Source organism: Oxyura jamaicensis, chromosome 1 (genome assembly GCF_011077185.1).
Source record: "Oxyura jamaicensis isolate SHBP4307 breed ruddy duck chromosome 1, BPBGC_Ojam_1.0, whole genome shotgun sequence".
NCBI lineage: Eukaryota > Metazoa > Chordata > Aves > Anseriformes > Anatidae > Oxyura > Oxyura jamaicensis.
This window is the reverse complement of record NC_048893.1, coordinates 181182829-181207271: the sequence shown is the minus strand read 5'-3', so window position 1 is coordinate 181207271 and position 24443 is coordinate 181182829. Positions and strand designations below refer to the sequence as shown.

At 39.6% G+C, this 24443-nt stretch overlaps 1 protein-coding gene across 3 annotated transcripts in view; it reads right to left on the bottom strand.

Moving 5' to 3' along the window:
* Positions 1-24443, bottom strand: part of STARD13 (StAR related lipid transfer domain containing 13) — a 295349-nt gene that overhangs the window by 247236 nt on the left and 23670 nt on the right. For all 3 annotated transcript variants that reach the window (XM_035324523.1, XM_035324532.1, XM_035324539.1), the window contains one exon: positions 3432-4344. In XM_035324523.1, the coding sequence (XP_035180414.1) occupies positions 3432-4172 (741 nt within the window). In that variant the 5' untranslated portion in view covers positions 4173-4344. The remainder of the gene's footprint in view (positions 1-3431; positions 4345-24443) is intronic.

Here is a 24443-nt window from a genome sequence, read left to right as displayed (position 1 = left end):
ATATATATATATATATATATATATTTCTTGAGTGAAATGCTACTCCTGAAAATCATGCACGTTGTTTTGAGGTGATGTAAGAAGACCACTGATGTAAGATCACTGATGTAAAGTTGCACAGTGGTTCCTGCTTAAATGTGGTTATCAGCTGGGCCCTGCTCAGTACAGTCTGAAGAAATGGACATCTGGAAAAATATTATGTTTCAGAAGCTATTCCACATGATTTATTGCCACTGCATGCTGAGCTGATTACGTGGACAAAGAGCGCATGTAGCTTACTCTGAAGGCTTGAAGGAAAACAAGCAAGGAAGAATGGCTCAAGATGCCTCTTCAGGGTTGCTGAGAGAACATCTGCACAGAACAAAACCCGATGATCATAAATAATACCAGAAAGATATGAATGATATTATGACAGAGAGGAGGTCAGAATCTCTACGGTGCTGTCCTAGATCTGACCTAGATCACCATTCAAAAATGAGAAATAACATGAACAATATTTCAGACGTATATAGACATGTTTGTAAATCGTCAAAATTTTGCTCCCTCAGTGGAAATAAATGTTACTTTTCTTTTAAGAAGTCTACTTGGGCATTAAATACACTACTGATTACAGGATCCTGAAAAGGAAAAACAGCTGCCATTTTTTTTTAACAGGAAAAAGCATAGGAAAATATATGTGGGGCTGGTCTAAGGGTGGAGACTCAGGGACCACAGCGCATTCATAAATCGAACAGAAGTGTCATTTATCTGGTATGACACTGAACAGGCAGATTCTGTATGCCTTTGGACAAAGGGAAAAAGCATTTTTTCATGGGCACCGTTATATGAATTGCTTTCAGCGGCGTTTCTTCCACTTGTAGCAGCATTGGCAGCATACACAAGTTGTACTTTTTCCGTCCTCACTGTACTTGTTTACTGTGCAGCACACTCAGAGATTTCCGCAATTACTATTCAAATGCCTGTAACAACTATTTAAGAGGAGATTCAGACACCAGCTTTGCTCATTGCTGCTGCCCACAAGGGGCTGTGCTCCCCAGCATGGGGCAGGTGCCAGCCCTTCCTACTGTCTACATCAAAACTAGGGGATGCATCCCTCTGCAGTCTGGAACGAGTTCATTTATTGAGGAATGACCCTGCAGGGTCGATCTTAATTGCTGGTTCACTGTGAACTGTACTAGCAAGGATTCAGCCAGGTATTGGCCACGGTGCTACCTTTGATAGCCTGGATCTGTGTGGTCGAGAGGATTTGTTTCTTACACTGTTTTTAAGTCTGAGGCTTAGCAGTAATGGTTGCTTTTGACAACGCTTTTACCCCATGCTGTCTTTATTTCGTTTTCTTTCCAGCAGAATGACATTTCTTCCACAGCCCCATTTCTACATAACACAAATAAATAATGTGACAATGACATACATTTGCTTAGCATAGGCTTGAAACAGAGTCACGGGGGGAGCTTTTGGTCTGAGTACTAATGCATGACTGCTGCTAAAATTTTAGAGACAAGATAATCCCTTTTTAATTATTGGAGGCTTCTCTAGGATGATACATACTTATTTACATGGAAAAAAAAATGAAAACCAGGACTGCATCATTGCATCTGTACAGTTTTTGAAATGTTTTGACACATTCTCAGAGATTTACTAGGTAATTTCACATGCTTGTCTGGCAATTTATAATCCATTATTTTGCACCACAGGCTGCATCCTTGAGTTTATTTTATGGCATAGATATAAAGTAAACTAAATGACAGCAGCACCCAGCCTTTCCCTTTTATCTACAGGATTGACCTTCAGTAAACAGAGTCCAAGGGATGTTGCGCATGCATTTTGTTATATATTTATATTAACGGGAACCTTTGGAATACCCTGTCTGAGTAAATGAGGCAGCAAGCCTTGGCTTAGGGTAGCGGAATAATTCAATCGTTTTAATAATCCATGTGCCACAAGAATCTTTCAGGGTCAGTGTTGCATCCAAAGGTGCTCTGCTTTAGAACCATCTCTGGACCTTGGTTTTCTAATACTAGCTGCTGAGAAACGTTTTTGTGAAAACTTTGTGAAAATCTGTAATATTTCTCTGTGAGTTGATGCGTTTCCTACTTACACTGTCAAGTGTAAGTAGACACTGACACAGTGTCAAATGCAGCCACAAATCTACCACTCAGTTAAGGTCAGAATTAGTCACCCCAGACTGGAGATGGATCAGTATTAAAGGAGAGAAGTAACTAAGCATTATATACTATAATTCTGATGTTAACTTGGACATTTGAGTCCTGACCCTGCTTTCTTTACTTGATTTAATCAGAAACCAATGAAGCAACTCTGTGTTGTAAGCTCTAGAAGTAAAAGAAAGAAAATGGAGAAACAAAGAAAAATAGAAGAAACTTGGTAAAAAATGAGAGTTCCACCCTGAATTTCAAGGCAAAACTATTTTTATATTGAAAATAACTTAAAAATGAAGGAGGAATGGAAAAGAGGGGAAAGAAAGGTATGACTGACCTGCAGTTCAAGATTTGCTGCCATTTCAGGAACGCTGGAATTTTAAGAGTTTGTTTTCTCCACTGTTTGGAATCACTTCATATTTCTGTACTAGAGCTGAACTACTGCAAGGATAAACATGTTTAGCTCCAGGCATTTGGTTTGTCACCAGCTGGGAGCACGGGGAAAGCCTTGCTTATTCTATTGGGAAGCTTCTGTTCCTCTAGTTCAAAAAAAAAAACTCAGCTATTTTGCCCCCCCCCCCCCTTTTTTTTTTTTTTTAGGAAAGGTTATAGTTGGATGATTCTTCTTACAGATTTTATTTCATTTCATCCTAAATATTCTTGTCTTTTCACTTTGGACATTGGCCTATACAGCATCAGGATGTGCACCATTACAGATAAAACTTTTTTTATTATAGACCAGATGGTCACCTATACTCCATATTATTTTATTGAAATAAGAATACAGAAAGCGCTGTTATTTATCAGTGCTGTAGGTTAGGAGGAGCAGTGCTGTGGTGCCTCTACTCTAAAAAAGGCCATTATTCAGCATAAAGAAATATATGCTACTCTTCTAGGAAACCAGAGTTGTTATCCCTCCGGGACAGTCAATAGGCTCAGGGAATAGCCAGGAATATCTGCTGCATGTGGCATGACATATGATCTTCTAGGAGCAAGGGAAACTGAGCCAATGTTCCCATTTAAAAAGAAAACAGCAGTCCTTGTTTGAGGTTCAGTCTAATGGAAATGTGGCCGATCCGAAGAAATAGATTTGTTTAATGTAAAAGCCTAGCGTTATATTTTTAACATTTCATATATTTTACTGTAGGTTTATATTCTTAATTATGTAATTAACATTCATTACCTCTGTATAACAATTTAAGTTCTCCTGTAACCAAGCTTAAATGATACCACTTATTTAAAACACACTTGGAACAAAAGAGTAGCTTCTATTACCTCCAGCTCCATGTGTTTTTCTTCCTTGTCATGGTCCTTCAATTCCTTTTTGGAACGATCATCGCAGTCTTCTACATGACAGATGTGTTGATCCTTAGTAAGTTCATGTTTAGCTTGCTTTCTTGGGAAAACATTCCTTCTGTGAAGACCATTGAAAAAAGCCTCATACAGCGGCAGCTCTGTAAACAGATCGTCATCGTCTTTGCCATCTGCTTTTTCCTCTTCAGATGAAAAATCTCCTGCATCTCCTGCCTCACAAATATGGAGTTCAGTATTAACTTCATGTGGTACAAATTCAAAATCAGAAAAAGTGATGGCACTTGGTTTGTGTTTTATGACTCTGATCTCGTGACTTCTTTCTGTTTTTCTGTCTGAATTTTTTCCTGTAAGGAGTGGCCATTCCCTGTGCAAGGGAAGGTTTAAATGATCTTCCTTTGGCTTGTGCCTTGCAGAAGACAGTAATTCCTTACGAAGCTGCTCTGCTTCACACTGATTGCTGGCACTAACACACCCTGCAACCCTGCTAGGTCGCAAGGATGTCTCATTGCGGTCTGGTAAGGATGCCACAGACAGCAAACTCAACTCAGGTTCCAATAGAACATCCTGAAATTCAGATGGACTTTCCTGTTCTTCTGTCTTTCTTTGGAATCCTTCATACTTTGCTCCCTTTGGAGTCCCCAGGCACCTGGCAGGTGTAAGATGTGGCGAGCCTTGTCCTTCTGCATAGATGTTGGTTTCCATTCCAACGAGCTTCACCCATCAGAGATCAAAATGACTTCATTCTTGGTTTTCTTAAGATACATCACTCCACATACGTGGCCAGGGAATACCTCCTTATTTGTCCAAAACCTTGATCAGACAATCATTATTAATGCCTCAAATCTTATATCAATTACCTGAAGCCTCTCTGTTCCTGAAAAAGAAAAGAAAAAAAAAAAAAAAGATGTTAACAGGCTTGCATTGGAGTCTGTCAGTAGAAGTAATCCTGAAATAGGACATTCCTGTATCAAACTTACTTATAGTAATCTTCAAAGATGTTTTATATATACAGATTAAAACATCAGAACCCTGACTTCTTTACCTTAAACACCAGGAAAGAACGGGCAAACGCAGAAATGTTTTTTGAAATACTGACTTTACATTGATTATTGACACAATGGATCAGAATCACTCAATCTGATGTTAGATGCTTGTTTCCAAAATGTGCCTCTATTCGCTGTATTTTTATTGTGTGTTCAATTATTGAGAACTTTTACAGTGTTTTGGCAAAGCTACTGAAATGTCATGAGGAAGAGCAAGGACTCAAAGGAGCTGACAGAACAGGAAGAACATTTCAATATAGGTAGAGTTTTCTGTCACTCGCCCCCTCAGCATTGCCAATGCAGTGCAGCACCTGTCCATTTCCAATAAATCTGCAAAGCAAAAAGATAAGGATAAAAAAACAGAAGGATCCAGTTCTACATCAGAGTTGCCCGTGCCTGGTTTAAATCAGTCTTAACTTCTGTGCTAGCTTCTCGTCTGTGGACCTCCAACGCACGGGAAGACAGGAGCAGCGAGGAACTGATCCCGCCTCACTGAGTAGCTTACATTCACCCTTAGATGTAATTTACTTTTTGTAACAGATTGAATATTGATAGTATTTATTTTAGTGATTGTTTCAGTACTCCATCTGGAAGACAGCAAAGCAGAACAGAAGCTTTTCAAAATAAGAAGAGAAGCTTACGCCTTTGATGTACGTGGCAGGCCTGTCACTGATGGGGAAGGCTTGTCAGAAGGCAGCGCTGTGATTGTCAAAGTGGGAAGTGAGCAGAGTAAGATGCTGGCATGTGATGTGCCTGTCACTGCTTGTGCCATAAGCTAAGCAGTGCATACCAGCGAGGTGTATTTTATTGCTGGCGAGTACATATTTTAGTTTTAGAGGCATACCTTGGGTAACAGAAAGAGTATTGTACACAGACAGAAAATTTAGGTCCATGATATTACCATTATTCATTTGAATTTCAGCTGTAGAAGGGGTGAGCAAGCACGTATGCACAATTTAGATAGACTTCCTCTCAGCTACAGTTAGCTATGCAAAAGTCTGACATTATTGTAAGCTGTCTGGCCTCCTGCTGGAGTCAGTGAAGGGAGAAAAATGCTTCCTGAAGGTAAATGCTCTCACTTATCTTGGATACCTATTTTGGCATGAGATGAGTCTCCCTCCTAGCCTGACCACCTTATCCAAAACTATGAAGGTGGTCTAGACAAAATGTTTACACCAGTCACCCAACTTTAAGGTGGACAAAAGCAAGAAGAATCTCATCCCATGTCTTTTTTTTACTCAATAGCAGATTTCAATGTCTACAGGCAAGTGACAAACCTGCATCTGAAGCCCGCATTTTCTCAGAAGCTTCCAGCAGGATTAGAAATCCTCAGGTCTCCAGGTCTCCCACCCAAACTCTATTTTCAGTCCTCACCCTTCCCCAATGTCATCCTTTCTTTTCTGGCAGAAATTTCCCACCCTTGGCCTGTTCCCTGGACCCTTCTTAGTTCTGGTAATGCTGCCCAGCAGGCTCTGCTGTGATAACACCTGCAGGAATACACCTCAGTGTTTGTAGGAACATCTTTGCTGTAACTACAAAACTACAAAGTAGAATGCTTTGTTTAAAACATCGTACTTTGTATGCATGAGGCAAGTGAATTGTGTGTTATTTATTGCTAGAATTTGAAGATGATGCTTTAAACTCCAAAACGTGAATTATGATCACTGCAAAAAATTGTATTTTTTGTTATCTCTGAATATTCTAGCATATAAAATAAATGTCTATATTCTTTTAAAATTTTGCTTAGCTTTTTGTTTCAAATGGTTTCCAGTTTTACAGGTTGTGGTGCGAAGCTGTAATTTCTACAGTTTAATTAAAAAGGTATGAAAACGTTTTTCCTTTTATTAGGTTTTCTTACTCCATTGGACTCTTCTTATTTATTTTTCCTATGATGAAGCCAGGAGAAGGAAAGCATGCAGGAGCAGGCTCCTTTTGTGCAAGAAATCTCTGAAGAGGAAGTGGTAAGAAGAGAGTGTGAGTTTACCCACACATCTTGTGGAACATATCCTTTTACTCAATCTAGTAGTGACTGAAAAAAAACACACTCATACAAAATACCAAATTCCATATTTTATAAAAAGTTACACATAGACACTTAAAGCTCCTAAAAATGGAACATTTTTGGCAGAGCTATGGATTGGAAATTCTGCCCATAGCAAAATGCTCAGAGAGGTCTGAACATCCAGAGCTAAATCTGTACATGTCATGAAAAGCCTCTAATACAGAGCTGCAAAATAAGATAATTATTACCACAATTATAAATGTGAACATATAAGAACACTTACAAGTTCTGAACAATAATAATCTCTCTGAGAAAGGTCTTCAAGGCTTTATAAGAAGGGAAATTACTTTCATATGCATATGTGATTCTCAGTATATACTCAGCATTAGCTGTACCAGCAGTCACTGGTGTGGGTTAAGATGTTGAAAAATAAAAATCACTTGGGCATACATGGGTATTTTTTCTGACAAGAGGGACGATGTAGGGACTACCAGTTAACTATCCAACTAAAACCAACTCCAAAACAGCTTAGGGAAGAGCACAAAAAAAGCAACACAGTATATATATATATATTTAAAGGTAACACATGAAATCCATATCTGGGTGTAATATCCAATCAACTTCAGGTTTTACACAAATTAATTTAAAACTTACAAACTGAATTTTATTTTCCAAGGAAAGCTCATACAAATCAGCAATGGATTAATACAGGTACGAGGTACAGCTAGTGAAATGATGTGGAAGGAAAGTTTTCTTATGGTCTGGTACAAACAGAAGTATTTGTACAGACTCACAGATAAATTTTTGTGTATCATGCTGTATTGGCTTGATTCTCCTTTGCCCAGACAAACAAAAATTGTATTGAAACTCACCAAGTTTTGCACAAAGATCATACAAAAAAAAAGTATGTATTAGGCTTAATCATTAAATAGGAGGATTTCACTTGTGTATATTTTCTTGAGTCAATACAAGGACAGCAAGTCACCTAAAATAACTTTGCAAACACTCATTAAATGAGTGCATGAGTGCATTTCAAAATCCATTCTCCATTTTGGCATTGCAGAGCATGTGAATGTATGGAATTTTCATACTTTTCAGAAGACAGTTTAAATGTGAAGTGACACAGTTAACCACCAAATCAAGTCCTGATCTTGGCTGGAATGGAACAACACTCATCCAAAATAGTTTCTACCCCTCAGCCCCTAGTGCATTTGTTTCCCTTTCACAATGATGTTGTTTAATATTTCCCATTGACTTAAACAATCTTCCCCTGAAAAATTAAACAAACAAGCCAAGAGAATGTGAAACACACAAACTAACAGCAAATTAGGAGATTAGGATTTTCTTTTCCTGATGATAATTTTACCTGTTTTGCAAGGTAACCCCATATTTTTCAATTCAGTTAATTTCCATAAGCGTAACAACAGGAACTCAGTAGCCAAAAGATCCTCCAAGCGTTGGGGCAGAACAGAAAAAGAAATGAGCAGATCCTTAACAAAAGGCATTTCAGCTTGCTTGCTGCACAAGAGCTCTGTCAACAGAAGTATGTGTGAGAATCCCTGGGGCTAAAACAGCCTTCTGCAAGCACCGGCCAAATTATTCACAGAAAAAGAAAAAAAAAAGGAGAGAAAAAAAAAAAAAAAGTAAAAAGAGAGATCATGAGCATGCTTCACAGGATCACCAGGCACTTCTAAAAATAGTGTGACCTCATTCCTCACATTGTGCCAGACCTGAACATTGTGCTCTGCTTTATCACCTGGAGCACCTGGAGCCAGGTTCCCAGTGCACACACTTTGCATACTGTCAGGTTTTGAAAAGGGAGGCTACAAAATGCCTTTTGATGTAATAATTCCAATATAAAGGAATACCAAAATTAGCTTTCCATGTCACTTTGAAAATTCTAATTATTGTTTGTCTATGCTTCTTCAACACCTACATTTTATACCAAGGCTTCACAAGTCTTCCTTTTTATGTATGTTGGTGGGATCATGGTTTGCAGACAGACTTCTGCACGCATTGCAAAATGGAGCTGTAGTGTAGGCTACAGTGAAATCACACCGGACATGCCAGTTTCCAAGTGTGATTACAAACCAGTTATTTGCAAATCTGCCTGCAAAGGGAAAGGATGAATTGCCACTGGAAATATGGGGCTAGAGGACTGCCGAGTTATAATTTTGGATGTCTTTCTGTATATTGCTTTTGATTAGAGCAAACAGGAGAAATGCAGAAGCTGCAACACTCTTCTGCTCGTGTAATGACTCCTGCCTGCCAACAGCAGCAGATGACATTTTTCACCTTGAAATATCCAGAAGCACTTCACAGATGCTGCCAAATCTATGTCCCTCCTGACTCATTTCAGTGAGTGAGGGAGACAGCACTGAGATGTTGGTTCCTCTTACACCTCGTGCACCTGATTGCCTTCACTGAAGTTAAGTAGTATTTCAGTCAGCAAAGAATCTGGCATATTTATGAATGAGTCACTCAGCAAATGAAGCCACATATCGAGGCAACTATTTTACAGGAATTACTTTATATGACAGTTCAGTGAGGCTTGTCTCAACTTAGAAATGTTTATGGTCCCAGGACTGCTGCAACACTAAGCCTCCCCTTTAGCTTTGCCGTGTCTGTCCCCACCTCCACTCTAACAGAAGCTCATTTTGCATTGTCTAGGAAAGAAAAATATCTTCTCAAATTCAATAAACTACAATGATAAAGAGACATTTTGCTGTTGTAGCTGGGCCTACATTCATGGCTGTCTCAGGTGCATTAGTTACAGGTGTTCTGCCTTCCAACCAACATCTTCACTGATGTGTCTATATTGGCTGGATTGTCTCCCAACATAGAGGAGGGAAAGATTCTGCTCCAGGAAGTGTCATTGACACATTTTTTGCAATTAGTTTGCAATTAGCCTGAGGTTGAGTTTAATCCAGTCAAGATATCAACATCCTGCAATTGTCCTGACTGATTTGTGTTTTGGTCCCAACCAGCATCATCACCACCACTGTCACGGTCACCTTACCACAAAGTGGAACAGTGGCTTCATTGTGACAAAGGTGATCAATTACCTTCTGTAACACAACTCATGGAGTTTCTAAGAATTTAGATGGATTCTTAGTCCTAGTCAGTTTACATAATGTGGGCCTTGGCTTTGCAAATTATTCTGCTGTGTGCAGACTGTGCACTGAGTGGTTACAATCCTGAGCAAAATTAGTGAGTGAGAACCAGCAAAGCGAAGGGCTAAGCAAGCCCCAGGAAAAGTCTCACAACTGTTGCCCACCTGATTGCTTCCTTGCAAAAAAAGGTACCGAAGACAAGTCAGGTATGAATGGTGCACTGAGGGTTTATGTGTCTCTGCACATGAATGACGTATCTGTAAAGAGTAATACCTTTCCTTCTGCCACTAGGCTTATTATAGCATTGCATTCAATTATTTTTTTCTTCTCTAATCCCTATTTGCCTTAAATATTTTGTCTTGCACATATGAAAAGCAGAATCAAGCTTCTGATGAGATACTGGCCTGAGGTTGTTTGCTACGTGCTTTTAGAAGGCAATTTCAAGTCATTTAAGATTACAACTGAACTACCTGAGACATGAAGCCTGATGCAGAGTTACAGAAAATCCTAATACTCACAGAGAAGAAGGAGTGAAAGCTGTGTATGCATGCATGCATATGTATTATCTGCAATCTGTGTTCTTAAATAAAACTATAAATTTATTATATACTGCCCTTGAATACTTGGTCTTTGTTTTTATATGACCAGTGTAATCCACATGAAACAGGAAAGGCAGCCAGTCATACGCAGACGCTGTTCATAAACAGAGGCCCAAAAATGAACCAACACCTAATAAATACTTTAAAAATAACACTGGATTAAACACATAGGGGAAGAAAAAAAAAAAAAAAAAGAAAGAAAGAAAGAAAGAAAGAAAAAGACTGTCTCCTTTCAGGTTGAGGTTCTTAGCATCAGTAAAATCATAGCTCTTCATCTAAGCAACCAATCCAGACCAAAGTGAGGAAACAGCCTTTCAGTAAGCAAAGACACACTGGTCTCCCTCCAGTTTAAATACTAGCTCTGTTTCTTTAGCCTAGATAGTGAATTCTATTACGTATGTTCATGGGATGCTCAGTAGACTGGCTGGAAATGAATCTTCATTTCTTACAAGAGGGAAGAAGCTGGAAGAAATAGGTTTCTTATGCTGGAGGATATTTATATTAAGATGGACAACCTAAGGGTAACGTTCACACCTTTAAATATCTTTTTAAGCAGCTGAAAGAGAAAAAAACAGCAAGTAGCTTGTTTCTTGTTTCTTTTTTCTTTCTTTCTTTCTTTTTTTTTTTTTTTTTTTTTTTTTTGGACTTAGTTCTTGTCTATTGAAAGCTGTATATCAGTACAAAATTCAAAATTGTTCTTCACGACAGTCTGCAAGTGGATATACTTTGGGTGGCTTCCAAAACTGCCCTCTTCCATCTGACAAATCTCTGCTGGACCTGTAACACTCTTCAGTAGCAAAAGACCCTGGAAAATGGCAGTTATTTTGGCATTTTATAGGGGCAGAGGCTGGTATAGATCTGTGTTTATTGTACGGGTCATAATTCTGTAATAATGAAATAGAGTTCTTTAAAGTTATTTGCTTCTTTGAAGAAGGAAAACATATCATTGCCTTTGGTGCTTTCATGCGAAATTATTAGTTCATATTCATTTCACTTATTATTATCCACCATCTGTGTATAAGGAATGTGAAGCTTGTGTCTACTGTGACCACACAGGCAGAAGAGATGTAAACAGGAATTAAAGTTTTTTATCACATGAAGGCATGTATTAGTCACATTTCATCCTCTATCCATAATAATTGTTCTGTTTGATTTACTGATTGTCATGATTGAGTTTACACAAAGAACCAAAGAGACAGAGGCTTCAACAGGCATCATAACTGAAAGTCAGCACTTATTTTTATAAGCTGAACTCTTCTTACTAATTCCATTTATGGAGGAGTTGCCTTTCATTGGAAACGTTCACTCCTTTCCCCCTACCCACTGGTTTCTCGTTAATAGGGATGAGACAATGACTTTAAGCAAACCAACCCCGCAGCCCTTCATTTTCCCACAATCTGTTGACTTCCCCCAATAGCTCCAACAACTCGCAATGACTTTTCAGTGCCCTGCTTTTGCTTCAAGCTTCCCTTACAACAGCAAGTCAAATTTCAAGTCCTGATCCTGATCTTTAGACCCTTCTATGCCTTGACTCTTGCTTCAGCTCTCCAGCCTTGCAAAGCTTGGCTGGGCCCAGCCAAGCACAGGGGGAGGGAGGCTCCCTAGCATCAAGGTTTAGTGCTTTCAGTTCCTGAGAAAACATAGTAAATAAATATCCCACTTGCTGTTTTCTGAACAAAGTATAAACAGAAAAATAACTCATAAGACATGGTGTTTGGGAAAATAATAGGCTCAAGCCTCTGCAGAAATTCCCAGCCAGCTGTAAGCCAACAAGCCTGGATGTATTAGAATGAGTCATGGATATATTATATTGAGTCCAGAGGAGGGCCATGAGGATGGTCAGAGGGCTGGAGCACCTCTCCTATAGAGACAGGCTGAGAGAGTTGGGGTTGTTCAGCCTGGAGAAGAGAAGGCCCCACGGAGACCTCATTGCAGCCTTCCAGTACCTAAAGAGGGTCTACAGGAAAGCTGGGGAGGGACTCCGTCAGGGAGTAGAGTGATACGACAAGGTGGTTTAAACTAAAAGAGGGGAGGTTTAGATTAGGTGTAAGGAAGAAATTCTTCCCTCAGAGGGTGGTGAGGCCCTGGCACAGGCTGCCCAGAGAAGCTGTGGATGCCCCATCCCTGGAGGTGTGCAAGGACAGGCTGGATGGGGCCTTGGGCTGCTGCCAGCTCAGAGGGTGTGAGACACCTTCAAGTCCTCCTCCGTGGGTGGATGTGGTAGGCCAGCAGGAGGATTTCAAAGGGCACTGGCAGACACCTGGATGTAGGCACTTCTTCAGGCAAATGAATTGTACTTTCAGCAGTCTTAGTAGGCCGTTCAAAAAATTTAACTTCAAGTACTTAATTTTGGTGACAGATTTAGGAGACTTAGGTAAGAACCTCTACCTTTTTTTGCCTTTATAAGAAGCCTATGTTTGTTCTTAATGCACACACCTGGTATAAGTATTAAAACAAACAAACAAAAAAAAAAAAAAAGAATTAATGTATGCTCTCTGCTATGTAAGGACCTGTATCTGTACCACAGTATGTTATTATGGAAAGTTTTAAGGCTAAATCAGAACACACTCTGAAAACAAACATGAGCAAGTGCTTTAGTGCCATGTGTGTTAAATCAGTTTGTGGCATTTCAGCTCCCCAGGTTTGTACTACTATCAGTCTTCTAAAGTCTCTGCAGAGTTTTGGCAGCAGGCTACATTTCTAAGTTGAAATACGCTGCTTAATGCAAGGCTGGTGAACAGCTTGAATAGGCAAGGCTTTGATTTATGAACTGCATCAATATGGTAATGAGGATGTTGGCTGGGCAATTAGTTTTAAATTGTATAAGCTCACACTAGCTCTTGTTATTATGAGCACAAAGGTTTGTCAGAACACCTTCGAGTTCAGTATTGCAGAATCCTCTGGTGTCTCTATACCTATTAGACCAGAACTGTAGCAAATTAAAGCTCCTGCTACACTGTCTGAATCCAATATCATGAAACCATTTGTATGAAAATATCAGCAGTAAATAGATGCATCCATTTAAAATGTTACTTTACACTTTTTTTTTCTTTCTTTCTTTTTTTTTTTTTTTTAAATCCCCAGAATGGCTTTAGACTCCAGCAATGTCTTTATCATCCTCTCTAATCAGTGTCTTTAATGAATGCTAAAGAAATGGTGACCCTACAATAAATGCCTATTACTACAAAGGCTGTGCCGGAGGGCAGACTCCTCCTCTGAAGATCTGCTTGGTGCATAAGATATACATGGCAGCAATGGAGGACTGTGTCAACTGCAATGAAGATAAGTTATTTCAGGGGAAGCTAAAGTTATTTTGGAGGAACCTCTTGTGACCTCTATCTGTATGTGCATTATGGCCAACAGGAATCCAGCACAGTCCACTTCTATAGAAAAGAACGACACTCATGAGTTTGCATTTTTCGCTCAACAAAGGAAGAACTCTCTTTATCTTTCTTTCCCTCTTTCCCCAAAATCAGAGGATACATTTAGGTTTGGTACGCAATACTTCTTTGGTTAAAAAAATCTTTCCTCAAAACTGACATGTTGATGGATGACCCAATACATTTTGTTCAATCTGAAAAAAAAAGGAATTCATTTATTTTAGGGACGTTTTACTTCTATTGAATAATCTATTTAATTTTTCAGAGCCTTCAGAAGAAATATACAAAGTGTTCAGATGAATATGTAAGTATTTTCAACCACTATATTTCTTACTTCCTCAAATCTTTTATTTATTTATTTATTTTACTTTACTAATTATTCAATTCTCACAGTTCTTTTGAATTATTAATTTTTTGGGGGGGGGGGGTAGTTTAATTTTTTTTTCTTTCTTTTTTTTTTTTTTCCAGATAATCCAGGCAGTCAAAACACCGAGCAATACTTTAGTGACGGCTGCTTTAGAGGTGTCCAAAATCTTATTTATGTACAGAAGGAAGCACATCTTAAGCCAAGGTGCATATTTGAGGCCTGAATTGTTATTTTGAACAAATTCCCTGTTTGCCCTTCTGGTATTTGGTTATTTCTTCTCCTCCCTTTTGAGATCTTCCAGTAATTAGTTATACTAATCTGTTTACCAGTTTCAGTTCTTAAATTCCAGATTTCTACTTACTGAGTTTTCTTATTTTGTTGGCTAAATCAAAGGGATTTGTGGTATCAGATGATCTTTTCCCATAGAGGGGATCCTTTTAAACTTTTTTGATAAACTCAAACTAGACTTTTCAAATGGTGTAAATGCAGTATAGAAATATCTAAACCGGCTCTATGTTTCTTAGCTTAGGTAGGTCTCAAAAGTAAGAAGGAGTGGAACTGAGGTATATGGCTGTGATACACCTTGCTTGTTGTATCCAAAGAGTTAATCCAGAGACCTTTACATGGCACGTGCAATATATGTATGACAAGTTCATAGGCCATTTTTGAAGCTGTTCTCTAGACCTCCCATAAGTATTTTTTTTGTTGTTGTTGTTTGTTTGTTTGTTTGCTTTTAATGCCATGTGTTTCTCCTGTGAGACTCCCTCACATTTTCTTTTCATCTTTCCTCTATGCAGAATTAACTGCTTTGGACACTTCCACATGACTCTGTAGAATGAAGCACCAAATAACCACCCCATCGTGAAAAAATGTGAAATCCACTGGAGGACACCACTAGAAATTTTAAAGAGCCCACTATGCCTGAAGCATAATCCACAAATAATGAGTTTGTTGTTGTTGTTGTTTTCACAAAGAAATTTGGAGTGAAAAGAAAATCTGAAAATCTCACTTTATATGCAGGAAATTTCTTAACTTTTTTTCCTCATTTTCCTTTCCTATATAAGCCATTTCTTTACAACGTGCAATAAATAGAAACAAAAGAAATGCAAAAATCTTAATAAGAGGGGATGCCCACTGCCTGGCAGGATGAAGCTCGTACAGAACATGCAATTCAGGCAATCCAATTCCCATGGAACAACAGTATTGATAAAAACTTTGTTGCAGACCCCTTTACATAGGCAGAATAGCTATTTCCAGGTTCTATGCAGTGTACAAGCATTCAGTCAAATGGTCAGCAGCCACTTCTCAGTAGGCAATGGCCTCTCCAGCCCATTCAAATGTATTAACCTCTGAGATAAATGGTTTCTTTCATCCTCTCTTTTACAAGTACAAAGTGTGTTTTGTTAATGGGAGAGAGATTCTCGTTCATTTGGAGTACTGCAGATGACAGTCATTAATTCAGAAATCAGAGAGGAGCAAAATTAGTAAGGTTTTTCCCTTGAGACATGAAAAGGACTTGTTGCCTTAACTGAGCTTTAGAAGTGTTGGAAATTCAGTTTCTTTATTCATTCTATCTTCATTAAAAACGCTTGTGTGTTCATTTGTGCATATTACACGTACTTACCCAGACAATCTGTTATGGTTTAGCACGCTAAAGGTCTGTCAGAAAACCATTTTTTCATGGGTATAAAACCCAGCCACAGTAAATAATACCAGGCAAAGTGCTGGCATATATTTGCCATGCTAGATATACAATCTTTTTTAACATTGATGAGTAATCACTGCATTGGTAATTTTTAGCTAAAAAGCAGAAAAACAAGTAGCTATGTATATTTGATGATTTCATTAGCTTTCTGGTCAAGCATGTGGTAGAACAAATGCTCTGGGTCTGTAATCCCTCCTCTCCCTATCACTTACTAATGCTCTACACAGTTTAAGGCCCAAGTTTGTGGTATTTTCATTGCAAAATGTCTTAAGAGAGATTGATCCGAAAGTCAAGGCCCTCTTGTTTTGGAAAGTATCACTACTACCAAAGCGTGCATCTCCAAAGGGACTCTGAAGGGATCATTTGTCTAATGATAAAAATTTTGATTTCAAAACACCAAGCTCTATTTTGGATGTTTTTAAAGCATTTTAGTCCCCACCGTTCCTAAGAGAAGCTTAAATATTGCAAGAGAATATAATTAATGCAATGTTAGCTCCCCGAGCCAAAGTGATGACAGAGGGAAGCAGCTCTGTGAAATAATGGGCATCCCGGCATACCTCAGCAAGGCATAAATTGCAAACAACCCGAGCTGGGAACAGCAGCAGTGACAAGAAACAGGGATGTCACCAACTTCACCCACCAGCATGAGCACCTCTCACTGGTGGGCCCTCACCGCTGACAGGTCTCTCGCTGCCACCTCCCTCGTTCTTTAAACTGCAGCAAACGAACATTGGCAGGGTTTTGGTGGACAGGGAACAAGGAATTGGTCTTGTTAACTTTTCATCACCACAGTCGTGTGAACATGGAGCAGTGCCTGTGACCACAAAGGTGAGTTGTTAGCCCCAAGGCCGCGTTGTGTTAGTTAAGGCCAGCTGGGCCAAACGATGCCCAAATGGCAGAGGAAAAGGAGTTGCTCTCAGGCTTCCTTGGGAAGGATAGAGCCCTGTGTAGGAAACAAGGCAAAGGAAGTGCAGTGAGTGGGAAATTAGCCATGCCTTTTCTCAAACACATATATCCTCAGGGCTCCAGCAAACCTTGGAACAACTGAGCTCTGAGCTGAGGAGATACGCTGCACAGTAACAAATAAATGGGTAGATGAGCATTTGCCTGTATTCAAAATGGTTGTTTCTCCAGAAGGTAAAAATTTTCTAACTCACAGCCAGATTGTGTAGAGATACACAAAAAATAACACTTCCCTTAAATTCCTTATATTCAGAACAACAAATATCAGCCATTTTTCTATCTCATTTTAACCTATTATTTTTATGTCCTGAAAACCTAAAATCACATATACTAATGGTATATTGGAACATATGCAAATATTCACACAAGAACTCTGCTTGTTAGATGCACCCTGCATCTGCTTGTTACAATGCATGGCTTTCATCATCCCTGTAACTCATTGAGAGGGCTGTAATGATTTTAGACTCCCAGGAGTTGCCATTGCTGTCAGAGATTGACAAGTATCAGTCTGAGAGCTGCCTACACACATTCATCTTGTTCCCACTGAAAATAAATATGATAATATAGTTTTCCTTATATGATCCTACAGTTTTGTAGCCTGGGGTTTCTTGCTTCATCCCGCACATGCGACAGGCAATGAAAAGGGTGTCAGTATAGCAAAGGCAGTGGTAAAATACAACATGTTAACTTAGGGTGTGCTTCTGTGTGCAAGTCAACTTGCACAATTGTGCAAAAGGCTGAGATTTGCTTGAATATTAATATGGTACCTACCTGGCAACATTAGATTTTTAGTGAATTCTTGTCTTAGATAACTTTCAGTTAAGGAAAGAAATGTTAACTTGCATAAACAATTCCAAAGATATTTGAAAGTATCTTAAACACCATACCAGTGACAGTGCAGGCAACTAGGAGGTTTTTACGAGCTTCTACCTCAGATATTGCTGAGTTTCCTTTTCTCAGAGAAAGATGTGGAGTGCCAGTGAGCATACATGTTTATGGCCACAAAGCTCCCTCACTGATCCCTCACTTCATTTCCCTATGTAAAGGAGAAAGGTGGGAGAACCGCAATGTCTACTATTGACTTGCACTAACCAGCCTCAAGGCTGAAGACAGTGTCAGTATTCTGGGTGTCCAAAATAACTCTTTCAGATATTAACCACCACCAATGCAAGCAGTTTTACAGGTTTATTTTGTGCAGCATCTTCTGTGCTGTGTGTGTTCCGTTAATGCATATTTCAGGAGCTTCTAATAAACCGGAATAAGACGACTGAGGATAAGCAGTCACATATCTCCACACCTGTTACAAATTCAGCAGTGCTGCAAGTATAAAAACAGAGTGTACCCTCTAAAAGCTAGTACAAATCATTCCTCATAAAGTGCAGAGGAGCTTAGCCCTTGAAGGAGCACGTGACAGACAGAAGTGTATCTTCCCGGGGAATTGTCTGGGCTAACAAAGATAAACTGACCACTGGTGATGCAGAGAGAGGAGGCAACCACCTTCAGAAGCTGAATTACAGGTGAAAAATGAGGCATTGTATGTTAGGTGTGCTTTAAAGCTGATTGATCTTCAGCATTAAAACAATGAGAGATGTTCCAGTGTACCGTTTTGGAAACCTCAGTTTTGGATCCTGTGCATCTTCCCTGATGTTCCTCATGCTCTCCCCGGCTAAAAGCCTTTCAGATTGAAAACATTGCCTCTAGAAATTCAGCAAATCTAAAAATATTGATCTTGCAGAATAAACTCAAAAAGCCTGCTACATTGGAACGTACATCTGGTTTTAGAGCTTAATTTATGCTGTCGTTTCTTCTGATATTTGCTAAACATTAGCTTTCCCTCTTTTCCAGGGTGTTTTTCTAAAAGCTAGAGCACTGTAGATGTTATGGTTAGATGTGTACCAACTACTGGAAGGGATGGAGATCTACAGGCGTTACTGGGCTGAAGGCATTGCAGTTCAACATCTAACAGAGCTAGCTGAAGTGGGAATTGCAACTGACTTCCTGCTATCAAAGTAACTTCACATCTTGAGAGTAAAAGAGAGACTCTTAAAAGGACTGGAAAGGAAGAGAATAAATGCAGCCATTATTCAGTAACATATCTGTCAACTTCCCCAAAACTTCTGTTTAATAAGCTACAAAAGACATTGAGCCATAGAATATGCGTCCCTTTTCTATCCATCTTTTGCAGCCTCTAGAAAGTTTTTTTTCTTTATGATTACCATTGTTAAGCCATAGTTTCCCATTCTGCCTCTTCCTAGCAGTTAGCAGCAATGGTCTGTGCTGAAGGGACAGCTAAGGACCAGACGGATGAAGCTGTTATGGCACAAAGAGTTATATCAGTAAGAGATGTAGCTGTATGACCACCTTCTACAGGGGTATGAAAAATCTCGGAGTCAGAATAAAGAGAAAGAGGTTGAAACACAAAAAGAACTAATTCCAGGCTCCTCTCAAAGTACTCCACCACAAAATCTAGTTGTTCAGCTCCACCTACCTCAACTTGTCCTCCACCAGCCCTTAGCATCCCATTCCCACTTTTTTTTCCCCTTCTCATTCTCTGCACCTCCATTTCTCCTACCTATGGCAAACACGCTGGTGCTCTGGATGCTCCTCTCCTCCTGACAGATGCTCTGTGGTGGCTGACACCTTGCAAGCGGGCACACGTGGCCTCAGTGGGGCAGGCAGGAGAAAGCTGCTTCCCTGCACGCTCCATGACCTCCCGTGGGCTCCTGGAGCATCTCTTTCAGGGCAGTGTACAGGCAGCAAGGCGGCAGCTCTGCCTTCTGGCAAGCCCAGGCAGCTCTGCCTTTTGGCAAGACAAGTTGTCTGACTTCGGCGGTGCCCCAAGCATGCATTTGCAAGCTTATCATACGTGAACAACACCTCTGGCATTAGGCCTTTTGTCCGTACCTTGACATGTAAAGTGAGGATAAAGTGAGGAGAAAGAACCTGAAGAGCACAATTGTCTGGTCAGTGGGAGAGGGGTTTGGGAGAAAGCTCACGTGGACAGAACTGGAGGCTTGTTTTTCTAGAGAAGCTTTACAATGAGGATGAACACTGATATTTCTGACTTATATGTTACTTTGAGGGAATTGACACCTCACTGTTCCTAAGTGGCACTGGCAAAGAATGGCTGAGTTCATGCTCTGTGTTCACACCCAGCCCACCTTAGAGAGACGAGCCTCAGTGGGTCTGCTCTTACAAATAAAATGCAAAAATAAGTAGGAACAAGCAGCAGGGCCTGAAACTCTCCCTACCCAGGGATGTTCCTCTTTTACCAGGCTAAACACCCAGATCATCTTGCCAGCTTTTACCCTGTAAATCTCATCTTCTTTCAGCAGGGCATTTGGTGCCAGACTATGTGACAGCCTGGAGGCTTCTGGACTTTGCTGGAAAGCAGGGGAAGTGTTTTGGATTGATGGTCGAGAAAGCAAATGTTCCAGCTTCTGGTCAGGTAGTTAAGGCAAGCAATGGAAAACCTCTTCTGTTGCCAGTAGTTAACAGATTTAACTGTAAGGGTTAACAGATCCATCTACCATAAATGTCATTAAGCAGAAAGTCTGTTCAGAAATGTTTCCCATGAAACTTCTCAGCCTGGGATGCCAGGCATTGGTCATGTTAAGTCTTGCCAAGGGATGGGGACAGGAGGGCATGGAGGGAAACACCCCAGCTCGACACTTTTACAGGACTGTCCATGGGCTGGAGTGCTGGTTGCTGCTCTCTTGTGCTTAAATTCAAGACTTTTTGCAAACCAGGCCTGAGTCTACATAGCAGGCAGGCCAGCAGGTTCATTTTTAGACTTAAACCAGAATGGAAGCCAACAGACAGGCAACAGTGGTAAGCCAGGGGGTCAAAAGGGAGGATAGGGACATAAGGAAAACTAAAAAGTGATCTTAAAGCAAAGATTCAGAAATGAAGGTGATGTGATGCACAAGATGATTCACAAGCAGGACTTCGGATTTATCTGGTATGCACAGGGAGCTTCCCTTTTAAAGGGAGCTAAAGATTTGCCAGTGCTGCAGGGGTATTACAACAGAAGGGTTGCTTTAGCCTCAGAATGCTGTTTTCTAACAATGCTGTCCTTCCTGGTAAGGGAACACCAAAACTCATTCAGAGAAGAATTGAGATGCTGCCCAGAGGAATAATATGAATCATCTAAACCACTTGTACAACTCCCTCTGTCAATTTACTAAAAGCATCATATCTGCAGTTGCATCTGTGGTTTAGAATATGCAGCCTAGGGCAGGATTACTCTTTTTCTTTTTGGCCACTATGTCAATATATAAAAAAAAATAAAATAAATCTAGAGTGCATTTAATACCATGTTGGCTGGGATTTAAAAATATCCCTAGAATTCTCAAAACATAATTCTTGCTTATCTGGATAACATCTCACAGAAAAACATGCTTCAGACCTCAGGATTTTAAAGCGATGAGATTTCTGCTTCTTCATTGCCTCTTTCAGTGAGTCCTTCAACGTCAAAGGAGTTGTGCTGGTACAACAAAATGTTATTTATGTAATGGTAAGGCCAAGGCACCATATAAAGTATCGCTTCTTTGCTGTGAAAAGTGCAGTAGATTCACAGGGATAAATCCCTGCTAAAGAACTCGCAGCCTGTGCCTCTGAGTAGCACACAACACAAATAACTACGGAAAGCACAAACAACTGTGGAGAAGTCAGATCGTGATTAGCATAAAGAAACAGAAATATTGGTCAGCCAGCCCCTGGAGGCTCAGGGGCCAGGCTGAGGGCTGTAGAAATACTGATCCATTACAGACTGTGAATTGCACAGCCACATCGGGGGCATTTTTAAAAAGTATAAGGCCTTCTGAGATGTTCTTTGGCACTAAAAATACATCAGGATGCTGTGGGGGGCTTTGCTACCCTAAATTCAGGTGTAGTCAAAAAGAAGAGAATAATTAGAATCATAAAATATTATATTTCAAATATTTTCAGTGATCTTGCTGGAGGACCACTTAACCAGTGGCTGGACTTACACATTCTCTAGAGAAGTTTGACTTAGGTCAGGTTGGAAATGTCCTACCCATCCAAATGACTTCAGCCATCTAAACTAAGTATTTTTAAAGTGTTGATGGGTTAATGCAACCCCACAGTTTTCTGCTGAGCATTTAAGTATCATTCTTTTTTCTAAGCAGATTTTCAGTCGGATTTGAAGAATAACGAACCGTTTGTTCTCTGACAGAAATTAATGAAAAGCCATTCATTCAAATCACAATAATTCCAGCCACTTAAGGCCATTTTCCACGTTTGTTCCTCTTTTCCAAGATACCATGGAGTACTAAAAAAATACATATTCCATCACAGTTAGTGGGGAAAGGCCATGCAGGAAGCAAGAGGAGATCTGCGTATAAGTGTTTAGAACATTTACACCTTAGATCTTCTGGAGTTAAATTTTGTATCATATTTATAGACAGAAGTTGGTGCATTTCGCACTTTGTCCTAAGTAATGTGTACTTAGTACTGCAAACACATTACCTGAAGATTGATTTTTTCCCCCAGAGCATTTCATGAAGTAATTTTCAGTCTATCACCATGCTTACCTTTGTAAAATAGAAGAATCCTGGAAATATACTCTACAGGGAGATGCAGCTTGTTTTGGCAAAATAAGTCCTCAACACGCTACTTTTGCTAGCATAACATTAACCAGTTTCCTGAGTGAAATAATCCATGCAGGTAAAAGGAACTGTTTGCTGAATCTAGAATTTCTTCCATTAGAAATCTCTTGGTGAGGGGCTCGGTTCTCCCCCATTACCGACTCTGCTAATTTTTACTGTAGGTATTTCAGACAGTTCTTCAGATTGTAGCACACGAAGTAGCAACACCAACACCAACAAGGGATTAAAGGCAATAGACACTTTACCCTGAATGACTAGCTGAACCAGAACAAAACAGATTGCTGAGGTGTGTCTTCTGCTCAGACTCCCACAGCCTTGGCTTGGCTTGTTTACGGCTGTGCCTTCTAGTTGTGTTTTGTTAAAGTTGATTAATATAACTACATCTTGTAGATGTATCATCTAATAAAGCAATCCAAAGCAGTACTCTGATTTTTTTTTTTTTTTTTTCCCCTAAAAAATACCATTGCTGCATTATTCATTTTATTGACTACTGCACCCAGGGAATTAATCAATCTGAGCTACAAAATAAAATAAAAAGTATTTGGTTTTGTACTATAGCTAGAGGACTCAGCTGAAGAAAGGTGCAGGGAGATGGGATGGAAACAGAACTAAAGCTCCTCAAAGGCATTTTATTAAAAACAAAACAAAACAAAAAACAACAACCACCCAACCTTTTATTAGAAAAAGCGTTCTTTTAATTAAATTGTGAGCAAAACAGAAAAAAAAATTGAAGAAGGAAAAGCTTAGAAGTGTTAAAGTTTATTTTTTGTGTACCACTACTCTGACATGTTGTAGTATGTCATTATAATGGGCCCAATACTCCAGTTCTCCCTCTCTTTTTTTTTTTTTTTTTTAATTAATTTAGGGAAGCATTTTACCAGCATTAGTAAAATGAATTTTTTGTAATAACAGAAAACAAAAGACTAAAAAAATGTTTTTAGTATAGAATCAAAACCCCCTGTTTTGAGGAAATTAACAAGCTTGTTTCCATCACAATCTTCAAAGAAATATATTTTAAAATATTAAATTTTCTTGCAAGATATAAACTGATATGCACCAATCCAGAGCCTGGAGAAAATAGTCTCTGCTCTAGAAAACTTAAATATATGGGGCAAAAATGATAAGAATGTATTATTAACCTCATTTTAAAGGTCATTATCTCTGTCATAGACACTGGTCTAAATGAAGAAACTGATCTAGATGAAGAAATTGAAGTTAGTCAAAGACATCCTCAGTTTTACTTACAGAATTTGCCTTGGGGTATGGCAAGGAAAGCACTGGGGAAGACAAAACTTGAGCTTGAGGGGCTACAGTGGTGGCAACTGGAATGAATCTTGCATAGAGGTGCAAACATAATGTGCAAAAGGACCCCAGGAGCCAGATCAGTCACTCAACACTCTACAACCTGTGCTAAGGAACAAGACCTGTTAGGCACAGTCCATGTGGCCCACTTTTAGTGTTTTCCTAAAGGTGAGCTGCATGGTGGAGGAGTCTGTTCTTCTCCAGGAGCAGCGGAAGGAGCACAGGATTACCACTACAGATAGGTTATCAGCGCTGCTGAGATAAATTACCAGGCATATCCAGGCCAAAACCATATGTTCCACCAGGAGAGACCCAAAGTGACCTCCTGGGAGGGTTTGCTTCAGCTCCGAACATCTCCATTGCGAGAGGGAACCAGTGCAGCACTCTGGTGTGCTGTGGGAAGCAATCAAAGTCTCAGTGCTTTAGCAGGGACCTTTGAGGGAAGCAGCAGTTCTCTGCAAGCCCTATTAATCTATAGGTGCTATAGATTTGGAATTAGTCTAATCAAACTTTTTAACAGGATGTTTCCCATTAAAAAAAATAAATGTGCAGAAAGAATGCAGGAGTATTGGCAGAATGAATTTCTGCCTTACTCATTATTTCCTTGCACTTCTGGTATAGTAAATAAATCAACTCTGAACGCTGCTTAGGGAACATGCAGCCTGAATGTAGGTTGTCTGAAATAACCCGCTTATTGATGCCCTGTAAATCCGACACAAAATCTTTCATTAAACATTTCTCTGAGCAACTTTTTTATTACTAGATGATCAAGTGGCTGGAAATGGGTGAAAACAAAGCTACGGAGTTTGCAAAAGGGCAGTCCAATGTCCCATTTTCCTCCATGTATCCTGATATTTTTCAGAGTTGGA